Genomic DNA, 20,970 nt, shown 5'->3' on the forward strand with positions numbered 1-20,970 from the left:
ACAGGCACCAGTGAACCCACAGACACCAGAGAACACACAGACACCAGTGAACACACAGGCACCAGTGAACACACAGGTACCAGAGAACACACAGACACCAGTGAACACACAGACACCAGTGAACACAGACACCAGAGAACAGACAGACACCAGTGAACACAGACACCAGTGAACACAGACACTAGTGAACACACAGGCACCAGTGAACACAGACACCAGAGAACAGACAGACACCAGTGAACCCACATGCACCAGAGAACCCACAGACACCAGAGAACCCACAGACACCAGTGAGCACAGGCACCAGTGAACACACAGGCACCAGTGAACACACAGGCACCAGTGAATCCACAGACACCATTGAACCCACAGACACCAGTGAACACACAGGCACCAGTGAGCACAGGCACCAGTGAACACACAGACACCAGTGAACACACAGGCACCAGTGAAACCACAGGCACCAGTGAGCACACAGGCACCAGTGAACCCACAGGCACCAGTGAGCACACAGGCACCAGTGAACCCACAGACACCAGAGAACACACAGACACCAGTGAACACACAGGCACCAGTGAACACACAGGTACCAGAGAACACACAGACACCAGTGAACACACAGACACCAGTGAACACACAGGCACCAGTGAACACACAGACACCAGAGAACACACAGACACCAGTGAACACACAGGCACCAGTGAACACACAGGCACCAGAGAACACACAGACACCAGTGAGCACACAGACACCAGAGAACACACAGACACCAGTGAACACACAGGCACCAGTGAACACACAGGTACCAGAGAACACGCAGACACCAGTGAACACACAGGCACCAGTGAACACACAGGCACCAGTGAACACACAGACACCAGAGAACACACAGACACCAGAGAACACACAGGCACCAGAGAACACACAGACACCAGAGAACACACAGACACCAGTGAACACACAGGCACCAGAGAACACACAGACACCAGAGAACACACAGACACCAGTGAACACACAGACACCAGTGAGCACACAGACACCAGAGAACACACAGACACCAGTGAACACACAGGCACCAGTGAACACACAGGTACCAGAGAACACACAGACACCAGAGAACACACAGGCACCAGTGAACACACAGGCACCAGAGAACACACAGACACCAGTGAGCACACAGACACCAGTGAACACACAGACACCAGAGAACACACAGACACCAGTGAACACACGGACACCAGTGAACACACAGACACCAGGGCAACCTCCTACTTAGTGCCTGCCTCAGCCACATCGTGAAATGGAGAGAGTGGAGTGGAGTGGATTGAGAGCCCCATCCAGAAACCATCAGCCAACAGGACCAAGCTGACACCTGATGTGCCTCAAGTAACTCCATTCCATTGATAAACATCTACTTCTAGCCAGTTGCCATGACAGTGTTCTGCCTCGGTGACTCAGTTGGAATCTGACAGCCTTCAGTCCCAGTGTTTCATACATGGAAAAGCCAGTATGTGGAGTCGCATACTTACATAGAACATAGAACAGTACAGCACAGAACAGGCCCTTCAGCCCACGATGTTGTGCTGACCACTGATCCTCATGTATGCACCCTCAAATTTCTGTGACCATTTGCACGTCCAGTAGACTCTTAAATGTCCCCAATGACCTTGCTTCCACAACTGCTGCTGGTAACGCATTCCATGCTCTCACAACTCTCTGTGTAAAGAACCCGCCTCTGACATCCTCTCTCTACTCTCCTCCAACCAGCTTAAAACTATGACCCCTCATTTTAGTCACTTCTGCCCTGGGAAATAGTCTCTGGCTATCAACTCTATCTATGCCTCTCATTATCTTGTATACCTCAATTAGGTCCCCTCTCTTCCTCCTTTTCTCCAATGAAAAAAGTCCGAGCTTAGTCAACCTCTCTTTATAAGATAAGCCCTCCAGTCCAGGCAGCATCCTGGTAAACCTCCTCTGAACCGTCTCCAAAGCATCCACATCTTTCCTATAATAGGGCAACCAGAACTGGACGCAGTATTCCAAGTGCGGTCTAACCAAAGTTCTATAGAGCTGCAACAAGGTCTCACGACTCTTAAGCTCAATCCCCCTGTTAATGAAAGCCAAAACACCATATGCTTTCTTAACAACCCTATCCACTTGGGTGGCCATGTTAAGGGATCTATGTATCTGCACACCAAGATCCCTCTGTTCCTCCACACTGCCAAGAATCCTAACCTTAATCCTGTACTCAGCTTTCAAATTCGACCTTCCAAAATGCATCACCTTGCATTTATCCAGGTTGAACTCCATCTGCCACCTCTCAGCCCATCTCTGCATCCTGTCAATGTCCCGCTGCAGCCTACAACAGCCCTCTATACTGTCAACAACACCTCCAAGCTTTGTGTCATCTGCAAACTTGCTGACCCATCCTTCAATCCCCTCATCCAAGTCATTAATAAAAATTACAAACAGTAGAGGCCCAAGGACAGAGCCCTGTGGAACACCACTCACCACAGACTTCCAGGCAGAATACTTTCTTTCTACTACCACTCGCTGTCTTCTGTTGGCCAGCCAATTCTGTATCCAGACAGCTAAGTTCCCCTGTATCCCATTCCTCCTGACCTTCTGAATGAGCCTACCATGGGGAACCTTACCAAATGCCTTGTTGAAGTAAATATACACTACATCCACAGCTCGGCCCTCATCAACTTTTCTAGTCACATCCTCAAAGAACTCGATAAGGTTTGTGAGGCATGACCTGCCCCTCACAAAGCTGTGTTGACTGCATTTAATCAAGCCATGCTCTTCCAGATGGTCATAAATCCTATCCCACAGAATCCTTTCTAACACCTTGCAGACGACAGACGTGAGACTGACTGGTCTGTAATTGCCGGGGATTTCCCTATTTCCTTTCTTGAAGAGAGGAATTACATTTGCCTCTCTCCAGTCCTCAGGTATGACTCCAGTGGAGAGCGAGGATGCAAAGATCTTTGCAAGTGGCGAAGCAATTGCATTTCTCATTTCCCAAAGCAGCCGAGGACAAATCTGCTCCGGGCCTGGCGACTTGTCAATCTTAATGTTGGAAATCATATTGCAGCCTGTAAAAATTAATCTGATTCTTCAGTATTACTTTATTTTTAAAATTCAATAATCAGCAGCTGTGCTAAACACATGCTGCCGTGGTTTGCTTCCTGGTTACTAGTGGAAAGCTAAATTCTCTGCCTGTCTCCACTCTGTCGCTAAAAGTTTAAATACAGGAATATGATCACAGAAAAATTGAAGATGTTGAGCATAAACATGTAAACATCCTAACACTACGGAGCCCAACAGTAATTGGAGGGCTATGCAGAATTAGAAATTAGAACCCAGACATAATTTTATTCCAAATTTCGGGCTCACTGCTGGTTCAGTGAGCTTGGCAAGTGATTGGCTCAGCCTGAAGTGGAAGATGATAGTCCAGGTGTTATTGCTGGACTATTAAACCTGAGACTCAGATAATATCCTGGGGACATGGGCTTGAATCCCACCATGGCTGATGGTGGAATTTCAATTGAATAAAAATCTGGCATTCTGAATCTAATGATGATCATGAATTGCTGATTGTCAGGAAAAGCCATCTGGTTCACTAATGTCCTTTAGAGAAGGAATCTGCCATCCTTACCTGGTCTGGCCTACATGTGACTACAAATCGATAGCAACATGGTTGACTTTTACCTACCCTTTGGACAATTAGGGATGGGCAATAAATGCTGGCCTAGCCAGAGGTCCCACATCCCTGTGAATGAATAAAAAAAGACGTCCAGGATAATTCCAGACTCATGCTCCAATTTCTGTTGAGTTCACTGGAACTGAAATTGGTGCAGGCCTTTCCTGGATTGGGAAGTGTGTGCTGTGGGAAGAGGCTGGTAAAAAACAAATAGGGGATGAAGGGAGGATCAGACTGCCAGTCTCTGTGCTCACACGTTGGGCTGGGTACAGGGAGGTACCTGCTCTCTCAGGATCCTATACCAAGTTGGGTGGCACAGTGGCTCATGGTTAGCACTGTTGCCTCACAGTACCAGGGTCTCAGGTTCAATTCCAGCCTCTGGTGACTGACTGTGTGGAGTTTGCACGTTCTCCCTGTGTCTGCGTGGGTTTCCTCCGGGTGCTCCGGTTTCCTCCCACAGTCCAAAGATGTGCAGGTCAGGTGAATTGGCCATGCTAAATTGCCCACTGCGTTAGGTACGTTCGTCAGAGAGAAATGGGTCTGGGACGGTTGCTCTTCGGTGGGTCGATGTGGACTGGTTGGGCCAAGGGGCCTGTTTCCACACTGTAGGGAATCTGACTGTCTGGAGAGATGGGGAGAAATCTGAGCCATAAGAAAGGACAGCACTGGCCATGCAGTGAACATGAGCTCTGCATTAGCAACCAGTGTCACAGGGCTCGAGCAAATCGCAGATAGGTTCTGTCGACATCCCAGTCTGCTCCATGTTTATTGGAAGGCTGAGGATTGTTGGGCAAGATGACATCTGCAGAATCTCTGCTATCATATTGCAGAAAGCTACAGGAGTACAGACAAAGATCAAGCCAGTTTGTTCACAACTTTGGTGTCACATTGGAGGTCCTGACTTAGTCTTCAGGCCAACATCAAGAATGCTAATTTCCACCTCCAACATATGACCCACTTCACTCCTGCCTCAGCTTAGCTAGTCCTGAAAAGCATTATCAACATCTTTGTTAGCTCTAGACGTGACTGTTGCAATGAACTCCCGGCTGGACTCCAACATGAGACAAACTTGAGATTATCTAAAACTTTGCTGCCTGTTTTATCCTGCATGATGTTGCATTTTCCCATCAGCCCTGTGCTCACTTACCTACATTGGCTTCAGTCAAGCATTATCTTGATTTTATGATTCTCATATTTGTTTTCAAATCACACCCTGCCTTCACCTCTCCATACCTCTGTAACCATTGCCTGTCCCATAAACCTCCCAGAGTTTTGCACTTCTGTCAATTCTGAACTCGACCACCTGAGATTTTAATTGCTCCACCTCTGGTAACCAGTTGCCTCAGGCCCCCCAAGTTCCTCCTACATTCATTGCTTCTCTTTTCTCACTTTTCTCCTTTAATACACTCCTTCAAACTTCCCTCCTTTGACCAAACTTCAGTTCATCGCGTACAATATCTACCTCATGTGGCTGAATGGCATATTCCATTTTAGAATGCTTCTGTGAACAAACTTCAGACATCTTATTATGTCAAAGATATTATACAAATTGTTGTTGTAGATGCTGCTAGCTGCTTGGAAATGGCCCATTCACAGGCAGACCAATTTATAAAAATAAAACAGAGCTCACCCCCAGATTAAGTCCCGAGTAAAACATAGCTCAGTCAACAACACAACTCAAGCAAATAGGGTCATTAGTGATAAAGAGAAGGTGCCTGGGTTACTCCCTCATCATCAGGCAGCCTCTTGCTTTGTAGGTAAGAAACTGTTTAGACTGTGATGCCCAATACAAAGATACATCTTGACTTACCGATACAGATGGTTCTGGTTGGATCCAATTTGCTGCCAAGTGAACATTCACAGATGAACGAGCCTGCCATGTTCCTGCAGTAACCATTCACACACGGGCTGGATTCACACTCATTCACATCTGGAAATACAGAGGCGACATTACTCATTACTCGTCCACATCTGGAGATACAGCCATTACAGATAGTATGACCATGCTTACACTTTGTCATCAAAGGACCTCCATTGAACACTGATAATAACAGAGTCTCACCCAGTATCACCCAGTATTTGTTCAATTCAGCCCAACCCACCCAGAAGGAACAGCTTTATAAACCAGTAGTAGTGTTGCGTGGGGGAAAGGAACCAACTTTTGAAAAGCTATTACATCTCTTGGATATCTGGTGGAGTGTCCATTTGAAGGGTACAACTGCTTTAATGAAGACAATAGAGCCATAATCACCATTTTCCAATCTTTCCTCAATGGGATGCTCTTCTCAGTATAACTGTGGCAATAAATTCAACTTCTTTGTGAACAAAGAATATCTGAAAAATTGGCAAAAAAAATACTGCTCAACATTCAGGCCAGGTGATGCGATGTGGAGATTCTCACCTTCACAGGTCTCGGTATCAGGTTTGAAGATGTAACCTGTGGGGCAAGTGCATGTGTAGCTGCCAGGAGTGTTACGACACAGTCCATTATCACACAGAAGCATGTTGACTGAGCACTCGTCAATATCTGGAGAAAGAAACATTTATTTGCAATAAGTCATTCTTGAAAACATTAGAAATTGCAGATTACACATTGTTCCAGCAATTGTTTAATTGTCCCTTAGCCTGCTTAGGCAGGCAAATCTCAGATGTACTAGATTTACCCCAACCTGCCCGTAGCCTCTCACATAATGTCTAGTCATTCATGCCTCCCTCATCCATCCATTCATTTTCCATCCTCTGCACCCTTGTTCAGCCTGTCTGCACGCTCCTCCCTCTCTATTAATCAAACCATTCTCCTTCTCTCCTGCGCACAATGGTCTAATATTTCATTGGATGACCCACAAATAGTCCCAGGGACAGGACAAAGAACTGAAATGTGCTTGTCACATCATTGTGTTTTTACAGTAGATGTTCTCATGGAGACTTGTAGCTACTGTCTATTCTTATTAGCAGGCCTTCTGGCTATCATGGGCCGAATGTCATCTCCTCCACCCAATAAGAATAGCCAGGAATTGCATTCTGTACACAATCTACCGGAATGTAACCCATGTCCATTCCTGGACAAATACTCAGGTATTGAACCAAAAAAATAGTTTGCTTTCCAAATGAGATTAACCAACAGCAAAGCAGCATAAAACAGTGAAATGTATGTTACTTGTACTAGTAACATTCACACCACACAAAAGCCAGGCATTGACCATCTCCAATAGGAGACAATCTAACCCATGCCCCTTGACATATAATAGTGTTATCATCACTGAATCCCCCACCATCAACATTCTTGGGGTGGACTAGCCACATAAACAGTCACTCCCTGACTCCTAAAACCTGTCCGCCATCTACAAGGCACAAGTCAGGAGTGTGTTAGAATACTCCCCACCTCCCTGGATGGGTACAGCTCCAACCATACCCAAAAAGCTCAACACCATCCAAGACAAAGCAATCCGGTTGAATGGTACCACATCCACTCCCTCCATCACCGACACCCAGTAGCAGCATTGTGTACCATCTACACAATACACTGCAGAAACTCACTAAAAATCCTTAAGCAGCACCTTCCAAACCTCTGCCCACTTCCATCTAGAAGGACAAGGGCAGCAGATACAGAGGAACCTCGATTATCCAGCTTTTGATTATCCAAATTTCGGATTATCCCGCAAGATCGCAAGGTCCCGATGTTTGACTAAACTACATTATCTGGCATTTGATTGTCCAGCATTTGATTAACTGAACAAAATACTCCCCACCCATGTCCTTCAGATAATCAAGGTTCCTCCGTATATGGGAACACCGCCACCTTCAAATCCCCCTCCAAACTATCCACCATCCTGTCTTGGAAATATATCACCGTTCCTTCACTGTCACTAGGTCAAAATCCTGGAATACCCTCCCTAAAGGCATTGGGGGTCAACCCACAGCATCTGGACTGCAGCAGTTCAAGAAAGCAGCTCACCACCACCTTCTCAAAGGCAACTAGGGACCGATAATAAATGCTGGCTCAGCCAATGATACCCATGTCCCACGAGTGAATTAAAAAAAAAACTATCTCTGCCTTCAAATCATTAAATGATGGAAATGCTGGTTGGTTTTAGAGACTGTGAATTTTTGTATAAGATTGAATAATACATCGTGGATCAGGATGCCTCATGCTAATCGATAGAAATAATTTTTGAATGGATTCTTTCTTCACGTTGGGATAACACAGACTCACACTCACCGACACAATTCTTGCCACTGACGTCAGACTCATAGCCAATATTACAGATACAGCGGTAACTGCCGCGCAGGTTCTCACAATTCCCATTGGCACAGATATCGGGATCAAGAGCACACTCATTGATATCTGTGAGCAAAAGAAAATACAAACTAACCAATGTTTGACTGACCTCTCTCCACATTTTCAAAAGGTATACTTAAGAAACACATTATTTGTACATCAGTACTTATTGCCCAGGTAACTGGTTCACAATGATTCTGTCAATCAAATTCCTTCCTTATTGTTGCGTACAATAATTAGTTGGTTTGCTGTAAATTTTGTTTCATAACTTGTAATATGTTTTACTGCTTCCAATAAACTAATGCATGGAGCTAATCAATTGCTGAAGACTGATTGATCTTTCAACAATTATCTATAACATTACAGGGTTAATAGGGGATTACAACCTCTATTTCCTAGCACTGCAATGTAGGAACTATATTCTGTCTGTTTTTTTAGTGGAACAATAAATAAGCTGGTTCTGAAGATATACTACCTATTTATTTATTACAAACAAGTTATAATATTTTGGATCTTTCACACTTTACAGAGAGTTAATGAGAATAGAATTAAGCGGTTTCATGTGATGTATGGAAAATAATCCACAGAATCTGTTACAGAAGGACATTAGTCAATATGTCAACTCAGACAGGATATGCAACATTAATCTGTCTTTTATTCACTCAGACCCACAAGTAAAATCTGTTTCTGATGAGACTTGTGTAAAAGGAAAGTGAAACGTAATGGAATTTAGTTTTCACACAATGAAGGATCAGTTCAAAGTTTCTCTAGTAACACAAACTGGTTCTTTTCCCTACCTCGTCCATCAGCTGTGATCCCGATGCCACTGCTGCACAAAGCCTGGAACTCAGCTGTGAAAACAACAGGGAGAATGAAACATAACCGACACACAGTGCTCAGAATCACAACCATCCACCACAGAACCTAACACAGGGACTGATTTACTGGACAGCAGTACCAGCGGGGATTATTGCTTGCAGAGAACTCTGGCAATAAAAATCAAGGACCACAATCTCTCCACCGGCCCCCCCTGAAAATGCTTGTCCTTACCAAATCATGAATTACCAGCCAACTTAATAGCACAGAATGCACAATAAGTTCAATAGCTTTGATGTGCTTTGGGTGGTCCTGAGGACCCAGTAAGTGCTCCAGTCACTAAAGGGGATAAACACTACAACCAACAAGGTCCAAACCAACAGGATATAATGGAGCAAAAGAGTTCTGATGATAGGTCATTAATATGAAGCATTTAATGCTATTTCTCATTCCACAGATGCTGCCTGATGAACTGAGTATTTCCAGCTATTAGGAACAACGTATGACTTTATTTTATTTATTTTATATCGTTCAATTTTGTGTTCAGAAAGGGGAGGTATGACTTAGTTTCATTTTAAAGTATTCTCATGGGCTGGTACAGAGGAGGCTGGGGAAGTTTGTTTGTTTATCATGGGAATATGAATAGGAAGGGTTTAGAGGGATATGGGTCAACTGCTGGCAAACGGGACTAGATTAGATTGGGATTTCTGGTTGGCACCGAGGAGTTGGACTGCAGAGTCTGTTTCTGTGCTGTATGACTATTTCCTGTATGACTCCACTGCATTTTAATGAAGTTTTATATTCTTTGAAGTGGAGATGGGAGCAAAGTTTAATGTGTTAAAAAATGAAAAATAAACTTTGCTGCTGTTAGTTTCACTCAAACAGAGCAGTCAGCAGTCTGTTGGTGTTGTGGGTGTGCTAGAAAGTGAAGATTGAAGGGTTAACCTCTCTAGAAGCTGTTTGGCAAAAATTGCTAGAAATTAAGTTTAGAAAACACATGTTTTGCTCCAAAGGTAAAACACTAGTGAGGTTAGTTTGCAGTACAAGTACCTCAGGGAGAGGTACCAGCTTAAGGAAAAAGTACCTAGAGCATGAATGAAAAGTCATCAAAAGGAACCTGATTACAGCTGTACGAGTTCTATCCCTGAGTGAGAATCCTTAGTGCAAAGGTAATGGAGATAACTCTTTGCTGAGGTGTGGATGTTTGTGAGGAAATTGCTGGGACATAACAGTTTGTGAGAGTTTAAATCTTTTTCTGATGCCTACATGCCTAGTGCATGTTACTTCTTGGTTGTTTAATAACTATTTTATTCCTAGTGTTAAAAGTACACAGGGAATTCCTGTGGATTCCTGAGAATGTATTCAATTACTAAGCTGCACAGTTAAAATGAAAGGAAAAACAAAGGTAGGGCCTGTCTATGCAGGTATGGCTCAGACCAGGACTGAACTGTCCATCATTCATATCAGCTGAGATTGTAATCTAGCACATTTTAAAATTTCCCCTCAGTACATATGCATTAAACATTTCACTGAGACAGTTACACCTTACCAAGTTGCAAATAGCTGACTTAAACTATTCGAAGAGCCAACTTTGCCCAATATCAACATTAAAACAATTGCATTTATATGTCAACTTTCACAATGTCAAGCTACACCAAAGTGTTTTGCAGAAATAACGAAGGTATTAAAGTGTGGATACTGTCATAGTGTGGAAACCACTGCAAATCTGGGTACAGCAAAACCCCATAAAAAGACAAGTGTTAATGGCCAGTTAATCCGTTGTGTTGACTGAGAGATAAACATTGGCCAGGATTAACAGAGCAGGGGTTTAATAACACTGTGAAATTACTTGAAGACTCACTTTGACAGAAGCCAGTCCAGACCTCTGAACAGATAACTATTTATTTAACTGCTCAAAGTGAACTTTACTCTTAGGGTCACCTTTGAAACTGCTAAATGGTAATCACCATTTCCCTAGATAGACAGTCTGTGCTAACTAGAAATGGTGACTCCTTTTTCCAGGTCAAAATCTGTTATTATTTCATTATCAATTCTTCTGAGTGATTCCATCATGTAATAAATTCAGTTATATCATCTTGAAAGAATTTTGACCCATATTAATCATTTTACTCCCTCCCTCGTGACCCAGGAAATAATTCAAAATCATACCCATTAGATCATAAGAATAGGAGTAAGTGTAGGCAATTCAGATCACTGAAACTGCTTCGCCATTCATTAAGATCATGGCAGATCTGATTGTGGTCTCAACTTCATTTACCTTACCTGTCACCCATTACCCTTGATTCCTCTTATTCCAGTTTATTGTTGCAACCTGCTCACAACCTGTCCTTTTTGAGAGATCAGCTGAATAGTACTTTTCACACAAGTGGCACAAAGCTACAGGAGCTGTCCTCTCAACTATGTCTCTCTGTGCTCTAGTCAATGGGAGTGACCAGCCAGCAGGAGGAGCTCATGCCCTTCTCTGCGGCTTCTCCCTCAGTAAATCCTGTCTCAGACTGGTGAAATGGAAATATGCCTATACTGAATTTCTTCAGAGAATATAGCTATTCATGAGTCTATGGACAGTTTGGATGGAGCAACAGATCAGTTTTTTCTGAAAATTGCAGAAGAAAGAATATTATTGTATTGAAAATGTCAGTAAAATATGGATGTAAGGTAAGCTGCCAACTGCTAAGAGGAGGATGTGACACTCAGTTTGAGTTCTGCTCACCCACAACCCAATATTTATATGATCGCCACATACAGAGAAGAGCACCCTACCTGAAGTCCTGGCTGGGCAGGGCTGGCAGGGCTCTCCAAAGCCATGGTCTGGACTGGCACAACAACACTCTGATTTGGTCACGGCTCCAGAGAAAGGTCGGGTACAGGTGCCCTTTTTGATGGCTCCGTAGCAAGTGCTCCGCATATGGGTATCTGAAAGGAATGAAAACACGTCACTGGTCGGTGTGGAACTGAAGTAGGATCACTTCCTTTATGGTGCTGCCAACATTTCACTACAAAGCAACTGCTTGCATTTCTACAGGACCTTTAGTGGATTGGACCTTTAGTGGATTAAATGTGTGTGTGTGTGTGTGTGTGTGTGTGTGTGTGTGTGTGTGTGTGTGTGTGTGTGTGTGTGTGTGTGTGAACACTTGGGCAACGGAATGGATTATCACAAGAGTTTTCAATGAGAGGAGGAAGGTGAATTGCTGGAGATGTTTAGGAGGAACATGGCTTCTTTGGATTCATGGATAGACAACTGTTAACGCTGAGGCAAATGAAGGAGAGAGGCACAAGAAGCCAGAGACTGAGGAATGCAAGTTGAGAGCTGTCGGAGGTTACCGAGATGGGGAAAGCTGAGACCATGGAGGTCTCATACATTTATATTAAAAACCTTCAGTGTAGAAAAATATCATAGGGGGCATAATCATAAGTAAACAGATGCTGAGAAAAGAAATGAGGCCAGATGAATAAACATAAACTAGGTTTTTGAAAATGTCTTATAGGCAATTTGAATCTGGAGAGACAGGAGTGTTTAGGAAGGGAATTCAAAAGGTCTCTGAAAGGGCAGCTGCTAAAGTGAGTCAAAGTAAGGTAGTGACCCACAAGGGGACAGTCAAAGGGATAGAAGGTTTGAAGAGGGGATGTAAGGCTGAATGAGGTTACAGGGATAGAGAGATAGAGGTCAATTTTCAGTGATAGGAAACAGTTTAGAGATAAGTTAAAGTGCTGATAAACCTCTCCAAAATTCTGAAATAGTAAACAAGTTTGAGTCAACAGTTCAAGCTGGGCTAATTAATGAAAGTAGTAAAACAAGCATTTTCGGTGGAAGACAGTGTTTGGCAGAATGGAGATCCACACACACGCATATATCCGTACAGACTAAGGAAAACAGGTGCTACAGCCACCTTTAATAGTAATTGCTATAGAGAATCTCCGTCCTGGTTAGTTATGAGTTGAAGTTACTCACCAACACAGACACGTCCATCCACTCCAATAGCCAGACCTGGAGGGCACTCACACCTGAAGGAACCTTCTGAGTTAATGCAGCGGCCATTCATGCAGATACCAGGTGTCTGACATTCGTCAATATCTGGCAATAGGAAAGAAGATCACCAGGTGGCAAAAACATGATGTAAATGAATTTACAAATAATGAGGAGAAGAACAAAGAATCCAATTTGAACCTGTGGCACTTTCTCCTAAATGCCTACTAAGTTTATCCAGCACTGCACTGTGCCAGAGAATAGTAAGGAGTCAGGCTGAATTGAGCTAGGGCAGAGGTGAGAGCAGTCCAACTGTTCTCAGCCACATTGGGGAAAGGGAAAACTCCTGTCAGGAATCATACCCCTGATCACTATCCAGGAATAATGTTCTAAAATCCCCCTGTGAATGTTAGTGAGCAGACTCAGCTCAGATGACCTCCAGAGCCCTTCATTTGGCTGACATATTCTGGCTAGACTGATAAAGAATGGCTAATCAGGTAAGGTGTCAGATTACCTCAGTTATGGAACTACCTCTTTAATAGGTGAAAGTGAAGAATGCAGAAGCTAGAGATTTGAATCAAGATCAGAGTGGTGCTGGAAAAGCACTGCAGGTCAGGCAGCATCCGAGGAGCAGGAAAATCGACATTTCGGGCAGGGGCCCTTCATCTGAAGCCCTCCAGCACCACTCTAATCTTGACTCTACCTCTTTAACTGTCAGCAGCTTTTGGAGAGGGTAAGTGGACAAAACACTCTCAGATGTCAATTTTATTCTTGATGTGGAGGTGTCAGTGTTGGACAGGGGTGGACAAAGTTAAAAATCACACAACACCAGGTTATAGTCCAACAGGTTTATTTGGAAGGACAAGCATTTGGAGCACTGCTCCTTCTAGGTAGTCAGTCCATGTGACATTTTATAAATTCCTATTTTGGATATAGAACCAGTCTGACTAATGGGTTGGGATACAGACAGACTCACACCAGACAGACTCACATTGTCTGAGCTGAGATGTCACCTTTTCTTAATGTTAATAAAACCTTAAGTTATGTCAGAAATGTGACTTCAAATAAGTTCTAGGATTTTACTATTAATCAATTGAAACCTGTATCCCCATTCTAAGTGATTAAAGACTTAACAGCAATCTAGGTTTGGTCAATGCATTGCATCAGTTTTCTGACACTTTGACCTTTTACTATAAATTCTGTGTTCTATGATCCTGCCTCATTAGCTACCTGACAAAGGAGCAGCACTCCGAAAGCTTATACTTCTGAATAAACCTGTTGGACCTTAACCTGGTGTTGTGCGATTTTTAACTTTATTTTTATTCTGGCCTTCTAAATTTAGCCATACAACAAAGTATGTGAATAGAACAAAGTTGTTTGGGTTGTTTTGAACTCATCCCACAATATCAATTAATCAGCTGCAACACTAAACAACAATCTGACCATTATAGAGCAGCAAGAGCCCAGTTCTGAAGGAATCAGAGCTTCCTACTGCCTCAACTAGAGATTAATGTGGGTAGGAAGTGGAAAATAACTGAAGAAAAATGAGATAGTTTGTACTCCTGAATATAACACCACTGTATCTGTTGTAACATCTGTGCTTCTAACCAGCTCCATCAAAAATTCATCAATAGTTGTTCATCACATTGCTGTTTATTGATCTTGCTGAGCACAAACTGTTTTGGCATCTGTTTACAGATTAGTAGTCACAACATTTCAAAATAACTGATGTATGCTAGACACCTATAAGTATTCCTGAATATGCAACAAGTCAGTGTAAATACTCAGGCAATGGATAGGGTTTTTCTGTGGTGTCCTGGTACATTTATTAGAGTAATTGGAAACTGATCCTTATTCATACAGTAACTTCCAATTAATGGATCTAAATCAATACAGTATTGTGGATTAGCGGATCCTTAATCACACAGTAATATCCTTTAGCTCATCCTTACCCACACAGTAACGGCCATTAGGAGCTAGGACAAAGCCATTCTTGCAAATACACTTGAAGCTGCCATCCTCGTTGATGCACATTCCATTCAGGCACATGTTGGTAGTAGCACATTCATCATGATCTAGGGGTGAGATTCAGGTTTGTGAGTCTTAACAATTAACTTTAGAAAATTCAAAGGCAACACATGGGTTTTAGAAGCTCGAATATTTCCGGAAACATGGAAGGTGAGAATTGCATGAGTTAAAATATTGAAACTCAAGTTTTCTCAGGACCTCATAGTTTCCAATAGCTACAGATTGGAAAGGGATTTCTAGTTTCAGAAGAATGACAAAGAAGTGCTCAAAGCAACACTGACCACTGTAATGTTGTAATATACAGTAGTAACGATTCTCTCCAGGCCATTCCTCTAGTAGCCTAATTATTCTATCAACACTTATATCTCCAGTGCCCAAACTGTTCCTCTCATGAATTTGCACTTCATGGGTACAGTAACTATCCCATTCTCCTAGAAGCTTAACAATTCCATCAAAGACCATTCCTTCAGATCGCAACTTTTAAAGTTAAATGGCATCTCAAAATTTCCTAATGTCCGATTCGATTTCATACTTTGAAATGTATACTATTTTGGTTTAACAGTAAAATGTTGGGTTTAACATGATAGTAATATACAGGATTTGAACGGAGAGTAATGTACTGGGTTTGAAATAATATTAATGTACTGAGTTTAAAATGACAGTAATATACTGTGTTTGACAATGCAATAATTAATGAACTAGATTTCAAAGGACAGTAATATGTTGGGTTTGAAATGGCAGTGCTGTACTGGGTTTGACAATGCAATAATTAATATACTAAATTTGAAATGACAGTAATGTACAGGGTTTGAAATCATAGCAATATACTGGGTTTGACAATACAATAACTAAAATACAAATTTGAAAGGACAGTAATATGCTTGGTTTTACATTGCAATAATGATTATATTGGATTTGAAAGGACAGTAATATACGAGGTTTGAAATGATAATAATGCACTGGGTTTGACAAGACAATAACTAAAATACTGCATTTGAAAGGACAGTAATATGGTGGGTTTTACAATGCAATAATTAATATATTGGATTGAAGGGGCAATAATATGCTCGGTTTGAAATGCCAGTAATATTCTGGGTTTGACAGAACAATAATTAATATACAGGATTGAAATGACTGCATAGAGTCATAGAGATGTACAGCACGGAAGCAGATTCTTCAGTCCAACTCCTCCGTGCCAACCAGATATCCCAACCCAATCATGTCCCATTTGCCAGCACTTGGCCCATATCCCTTCAAACCCTTCCTATTCATATACCCATCCAGATGCCTTTTAAATGTTGTAATTGTACCAGCCTCCACCACTTCCTCTGCAGCTCATTCCATACACACACACCACCCTCTGCATGAATACGTTGCCCCTTGGGTCCCTTTTATATCTTTCTTTTTTGATCATAAACCTATGCCTTTTAGTTCTGGACTCCCCCACCCAGGGTAAAGACCTTGTCTATTTATCCTATCTATGCCCCTCATGATTTTAAAAACTCTATACGTGGCATTATATAGGTGGCATGGTGGCTCAGTGGTTAGCACTGTTGCCTTACAGCACCAGGGACTCAGGTTCAATTCCAACCTCAGCCAACTGTCAGTGTGAAGTTTGCACATTCTCCTGTGTCTGTGCAGGTTTCCTCTGGGTGCTCCGGTTTCCTCTCACAATCCAAAGATATGCAGGTTAGGTTAATTGGCCATTTGAAATTGCCCATAGTGTTCAGGGATGTGCAGGTTAGGGGTAAATATAGGTTAGATTAGATTACTTACAGATTAGATTCGATTACTTACAGTGTGGAAACAGGCCCTTCAGCCCAACAAGTCCACACCGACCCACCGAAGCACAACCCATCCATACCCCTATATTTACCCCTTCACCTAACACTACAGGCAATTTAGCATGGCCAATTCACCTGACCTGCACATCTTTGGATTGTGGGAGGAAACCGGAGCACCCGGAGGAAACACACACAGACACGGGGAGAATGTGCAAACTCCACACACCTGAGGCAGGAATTGAACCCAGGTCTCTGGCGCTGTGAGGCAGCAGTGCTAACCACTGTGCCACCGTGCTGCCCACAAAGTTAGTAGAATGGAAGTGGGTGGGTTATTCTTCGGAGGGTTGGTGTGGACTTGTTCGATTGAAGGACCTGTTTCCACACTGTGGGGATTCTATGAATTCTACCCCTCAGCCTTTGATGCTCCAGGGAAAACAGCCCCAGCCTGTTTAGCCTCTCCCTATAGCTCAAATCCTTCAACCCTGGCAACATCCTTGCAAATCATTCCTGAACCCTTTCAAGTTTCACAACATCTTTCCGATAGGAAGGAGACCAGAATTGCGCACAATATTCCAACAGTGGCCTAACCAATGTCCTGTACAGCTGCAACATGACCTCCCAACTCCTGTACTCAATACTCTGACCAATAAAGGAAAGCATACCAAACGCCTTCTTCACTATCCTATCTACCTGCGACTCCACTTTCAAGGAGCTATGATCCTACACTCCAAGGTCTCTTCGTTCAGCAACATTCCCCAGGACCTTACCATTAAGTGTATCAGTCCTGCTAAGATTTGCTTTCCCAAAATGCAGCATCTCACATTTATCTAAATTAAACTCCATCTGCCACTTCTCAACCCATTGGCCCATCTGATCAAGATCCCATTGTACTCTGAGGTAACCTTCTTTGTTGTCCACTACACCTCCAATTTTGGTGTCATCTGCAAACTTACTAACTACACCTCCTATGTTCACATCCAAATCATTTATATAAACGATGAAAAATAGTGAACTCAGCACCAATCTTTATAGCCTCCACTGGTCACATTCCTGATGAAGGGCTTTTGCCCGAAATGTCGATTTCACTGCTCGTTGGATGCTGCCTGAACTGCTGTGCTCTTCCAGCACCACTAATCCAGTACAGGCCTCCAGTCTGAAAAGCAACCCTCCACCACCATCCTCTGTCTTCCACCGTTGAGCCAGTTCTGTATCCAAATGCCTAGTTCTTCTTGTATTCCATGAGATCTAACCTTGCTAACCAATCTGCCATGGGGAACCTTTTCAAAAGCCTAACTGAAGTCCATATAGATCACGTCCACCACTCTGCCTCATTAATCCTCTTTGTTACTTCTTCAAAAAACTCAATCAAGTTTGTGAGACATGATTTCCCATGCACAAAACCACGTTGGCTATCCCTAATCTGTCCTAACCTCTCCAAATACACGTAAATTCTGTCCCTCAGGATTCCCTCCAACAACTTGCCCACGACCGATGTCAGGCTCACCAGTCTGTAGTTCCCTGTCTTGTCCTTACTACCTTTCTTAAACAGTGGTACCATGCCACCTCACCTGTGACGATCGATGATACAAATATCTCAGTGAGAGGCCGAACAATCACTTCCCTAGCTTCCCACAGAGTTCCAGGGTACACCTGATCAGGTCCCGGGGATTTATCCACTTTTATGCATTTCAAGACATCCAGCACCTTCTCCTGTGTTATATGGACATTTTTCAAGATGTCACCATCTATTTCCCCACATTCTATATCTTCCTTCTCCTTCTCCACAGAACACACTGATGCAAAATACTCGTTTAGTATCTGCCCCATCTCCTGTGGCTCCACACAAAGGCCGCCTTGCTGATCTTTGAGGGGCCCTATTCTCTCCCTAGTTACCCTTTCGTCCTGAATGTATTTGTAAAAACTCTTTGGATTCTCCTTAATTCTATTTGCCAAAGCTATCTCATGCCCCCTTTTTGTCTGGTTTCCCTCTTAAGTATACTCCTACTGCCTTTTATACTCCTCTAAGGATTCACTCGATCTATCCTGTCTATACCTTACATGTGCTCCCTTCTTTTTCTTAACCAAAACCTCAATTTCTTTAGTCATCCAGCATTCCCTATACCTACCAGCCTTTCCTTTCACCCTGACAGGAATATACTTTCTCTGGATTCTCGTTATCTTATTTCTGAAGGCTTCCCATTTCCCAGCCATCCCTTTACCTGCGAACATCTGCCCCCCAATCAGCTTTTGAAAGTTCTTGCCTAATACCATCAAAATTAGCCTTCCTCCAATTTAGAACTTCAACTTTTAGATCTGGTCTATCCTTTTCCATCACTATTTTAAAACTAATAGAATTATGGTCATTGGCCCCAAAGTGCTCCCCCACTAACACCTCAGTCACCTGCCCTGCCTTATTTCCCAAGAGTAGGTCAAGTTTTGCACCTTCTCTAGTAGGTACATTTACATACTGAATCAGAAATTTTTCTTGTCCACACTTAACAAATTCCTCTCCAACTAAAACTCTGAACGCTATGGCAGTCCCAGTCTATGTTTGGAAAGTTAAAATCCTCAATCATAACCACCCTATTATTCTTACAGATAACTGAAACCTTCTTACAAATTTGTTTCTCAATTTCCCCCTGACTATTAGGGGGTCTATAATACAATCCCAATGAGGTGATCATCCCTTTCTTATTTCTCGGTTCCACACAAATAACCTCCCTCGGTGTATTTTCGGGAGTATCCTCCCTCAGTACAGCTGTAATGCTATCTCTTATCAAAAACGCCACTCCCCCTTCTCTCTTGCCTCCCTTTCTATCCTTCCTGTAGCATTTGTATCATGGAACATAAAGCTGCCAGTCCTGTCCATCCCTGAGTCACATTTCTTTAATGCTATGATATTTCTAACATGCCCTGAATTTGTCTGCCTTCCCTGTTAAGCCTCTTGTATTGAAGTAAATGCAGTTTAATTTATCAGTCCTATGTTGTTCCCTGCGGTGTCCCTGCCCCCTGACTGTTTTACTCGCTTCTTTTATCAACTGAACCTGTTTCAGATTAATCTCTTTCCTCACTATCTCCCTGGGTCCCAACCCCCACGTGACTAGTTTAAATCTTCCCGAGCAGCTCTAGCAAATTTCCCTGCCAGTATATTGGTCCCCTTCCAATTCAGGTGCAATCTGTCCCTCTTGCACAGGTCACTTCTACCCCAGAAGAAATTCCAATGATCCAAAAATGTGAACCCTTCTCCCATGCAGCAGCTCCTCAGCCATGCATTAATCTGCTCTATCTTCATATTCCTACCCTCACTAGCTTGTAGCAAGGGGAGTAATCTAGATATTACTATTCTTGAGGACCTCCTTTTTAAATTCCTGCTTAATTTGCTATATTCTCCCTTCAAAATCTCATCCTTTTTCCTTCCCATGTCATTGGTTCCAACGTGTACAATGACCTCCTTCTCAAAGGTTCCTTTCACCTTCGAGAACATTCTGCACCCTCTCTGAGACATCTTTGATCCTGGCACCAGGGAGGCAACACACCATTCTGATTTTCGCTGCTGCCTGCAGAAACATCTGTCTGTGTCTCTGACTACAGAGTCCCCTACCACAGTCAATCATGTGGAACCTGACATACCCCTCATTACATTAGAACCTGTCTTGATACCAGAAATGCTGTTAGTGCTAAATTCCCCTGAGAATCCATCACCCCCTACATTTACCAAAACAGCATACTTGTTTGAGATGGGGCTAGCCACAGGAGACTCCTGTACTACCTGCCTACCTCTCATACCTTTCCTGGAGTTAACCCATCTATGTGACTGTGTCTGTGGTTTTTCTCCTTTCCTGTAACTGCCATCCATCACATCTCCTTGCTCTTATAAATTTCTCGTTGCCCCTAAATGTCGCTCCAACCAATCTATTCGATCTGATAGGACTTGCAACCAAAGATATGTATTGCAGATATAATCCCCAGTAACATGTCAACTCTCTCTAAACTCCCACATCCGACAAGAAGAGCATATCACTCTACTAATGGCCATTTTTGCTTCTTCACAATCTATAGACCCCAAAAAAAGCACCATCTTATTGCTCTACAAAACACTGCTCTTGTCAAACTTAATACTTATGGCTTATATTTTTAAAATTTAATCTAGAGACAGATCTCAATAAAACATATAATCAAGAAGAACCTACTCTACTCCCTATTGTCGATTTATAGCAAGGCTACACTTAAAATTATGCACTTATCTGCTTCTGTGCTGTGACTTCTCCCAAACAGGTTCCTCCAAGATCAGTTGTGAATTTCGCTGTTTGTTAAGTTTTCCCAGATGCACTTCGATGTCCAACGATACATGAATTCAAACAGCAAAGGCAGT

General features: G+C 42.9%; 1 protein-coding gene across 1 annotated transcript in view; it reads right to left on the reverse strand.

Annotated features, from left to right (window-relative positions):
* fbn2b (fibrillin 2b) overlaps positions 1–20,970 on the reverse strand; it is a 401,753-nt gene that overhangs the window by 106,684 nt on the left and 274,099 nt on the right. The window contains exons 14-20 of the mRNA XM_072593951.1: positions 14,739–14,861; positions 12,772–12,894; positions 11,583–11,735; positions 8,783–8,836; positions 7,926–8,051; positions 6,108–6,233; positions 5,517–5,636 (exon numbers count right to left, since the gene is read on the reverse strand). Coding sequence (XP_072450052.1) covers positions 5,517–5,636; positions 6,108–6,233; positions 7,926–8,051; positions 8,783–8,836; positions 11,583–11,735; positions 12,772–12,894; positions 14,739–14,861 — 825 coding nt within the window. The remainder of the gene's footprint in view (positions 1–5,516; positions 5,637–6,107; positions 6,234–7,925; positions 8,052–8,782; positions 8,837–11,582; positions 11,736–12,771; positions 12,895–14,738; positions 14,862–20,970) is intronic.

This window comes from Chiloscyllium punctatum, chromosome 24 (genome assembly GCF_047496795.1).
Source record: "Chiloscyllium punctatum isolate Juve2018m chromosome 24, sChiPun1.3, whole genome shotgun sequence".
Taxonomy (NCBI): Eukaryota; Metazoa; Chordata; class Chondrichthyes; order Orectolobiformes; family Hemiscylliidae; genus Chiloscyllium; species Chiloscyllium punctatum.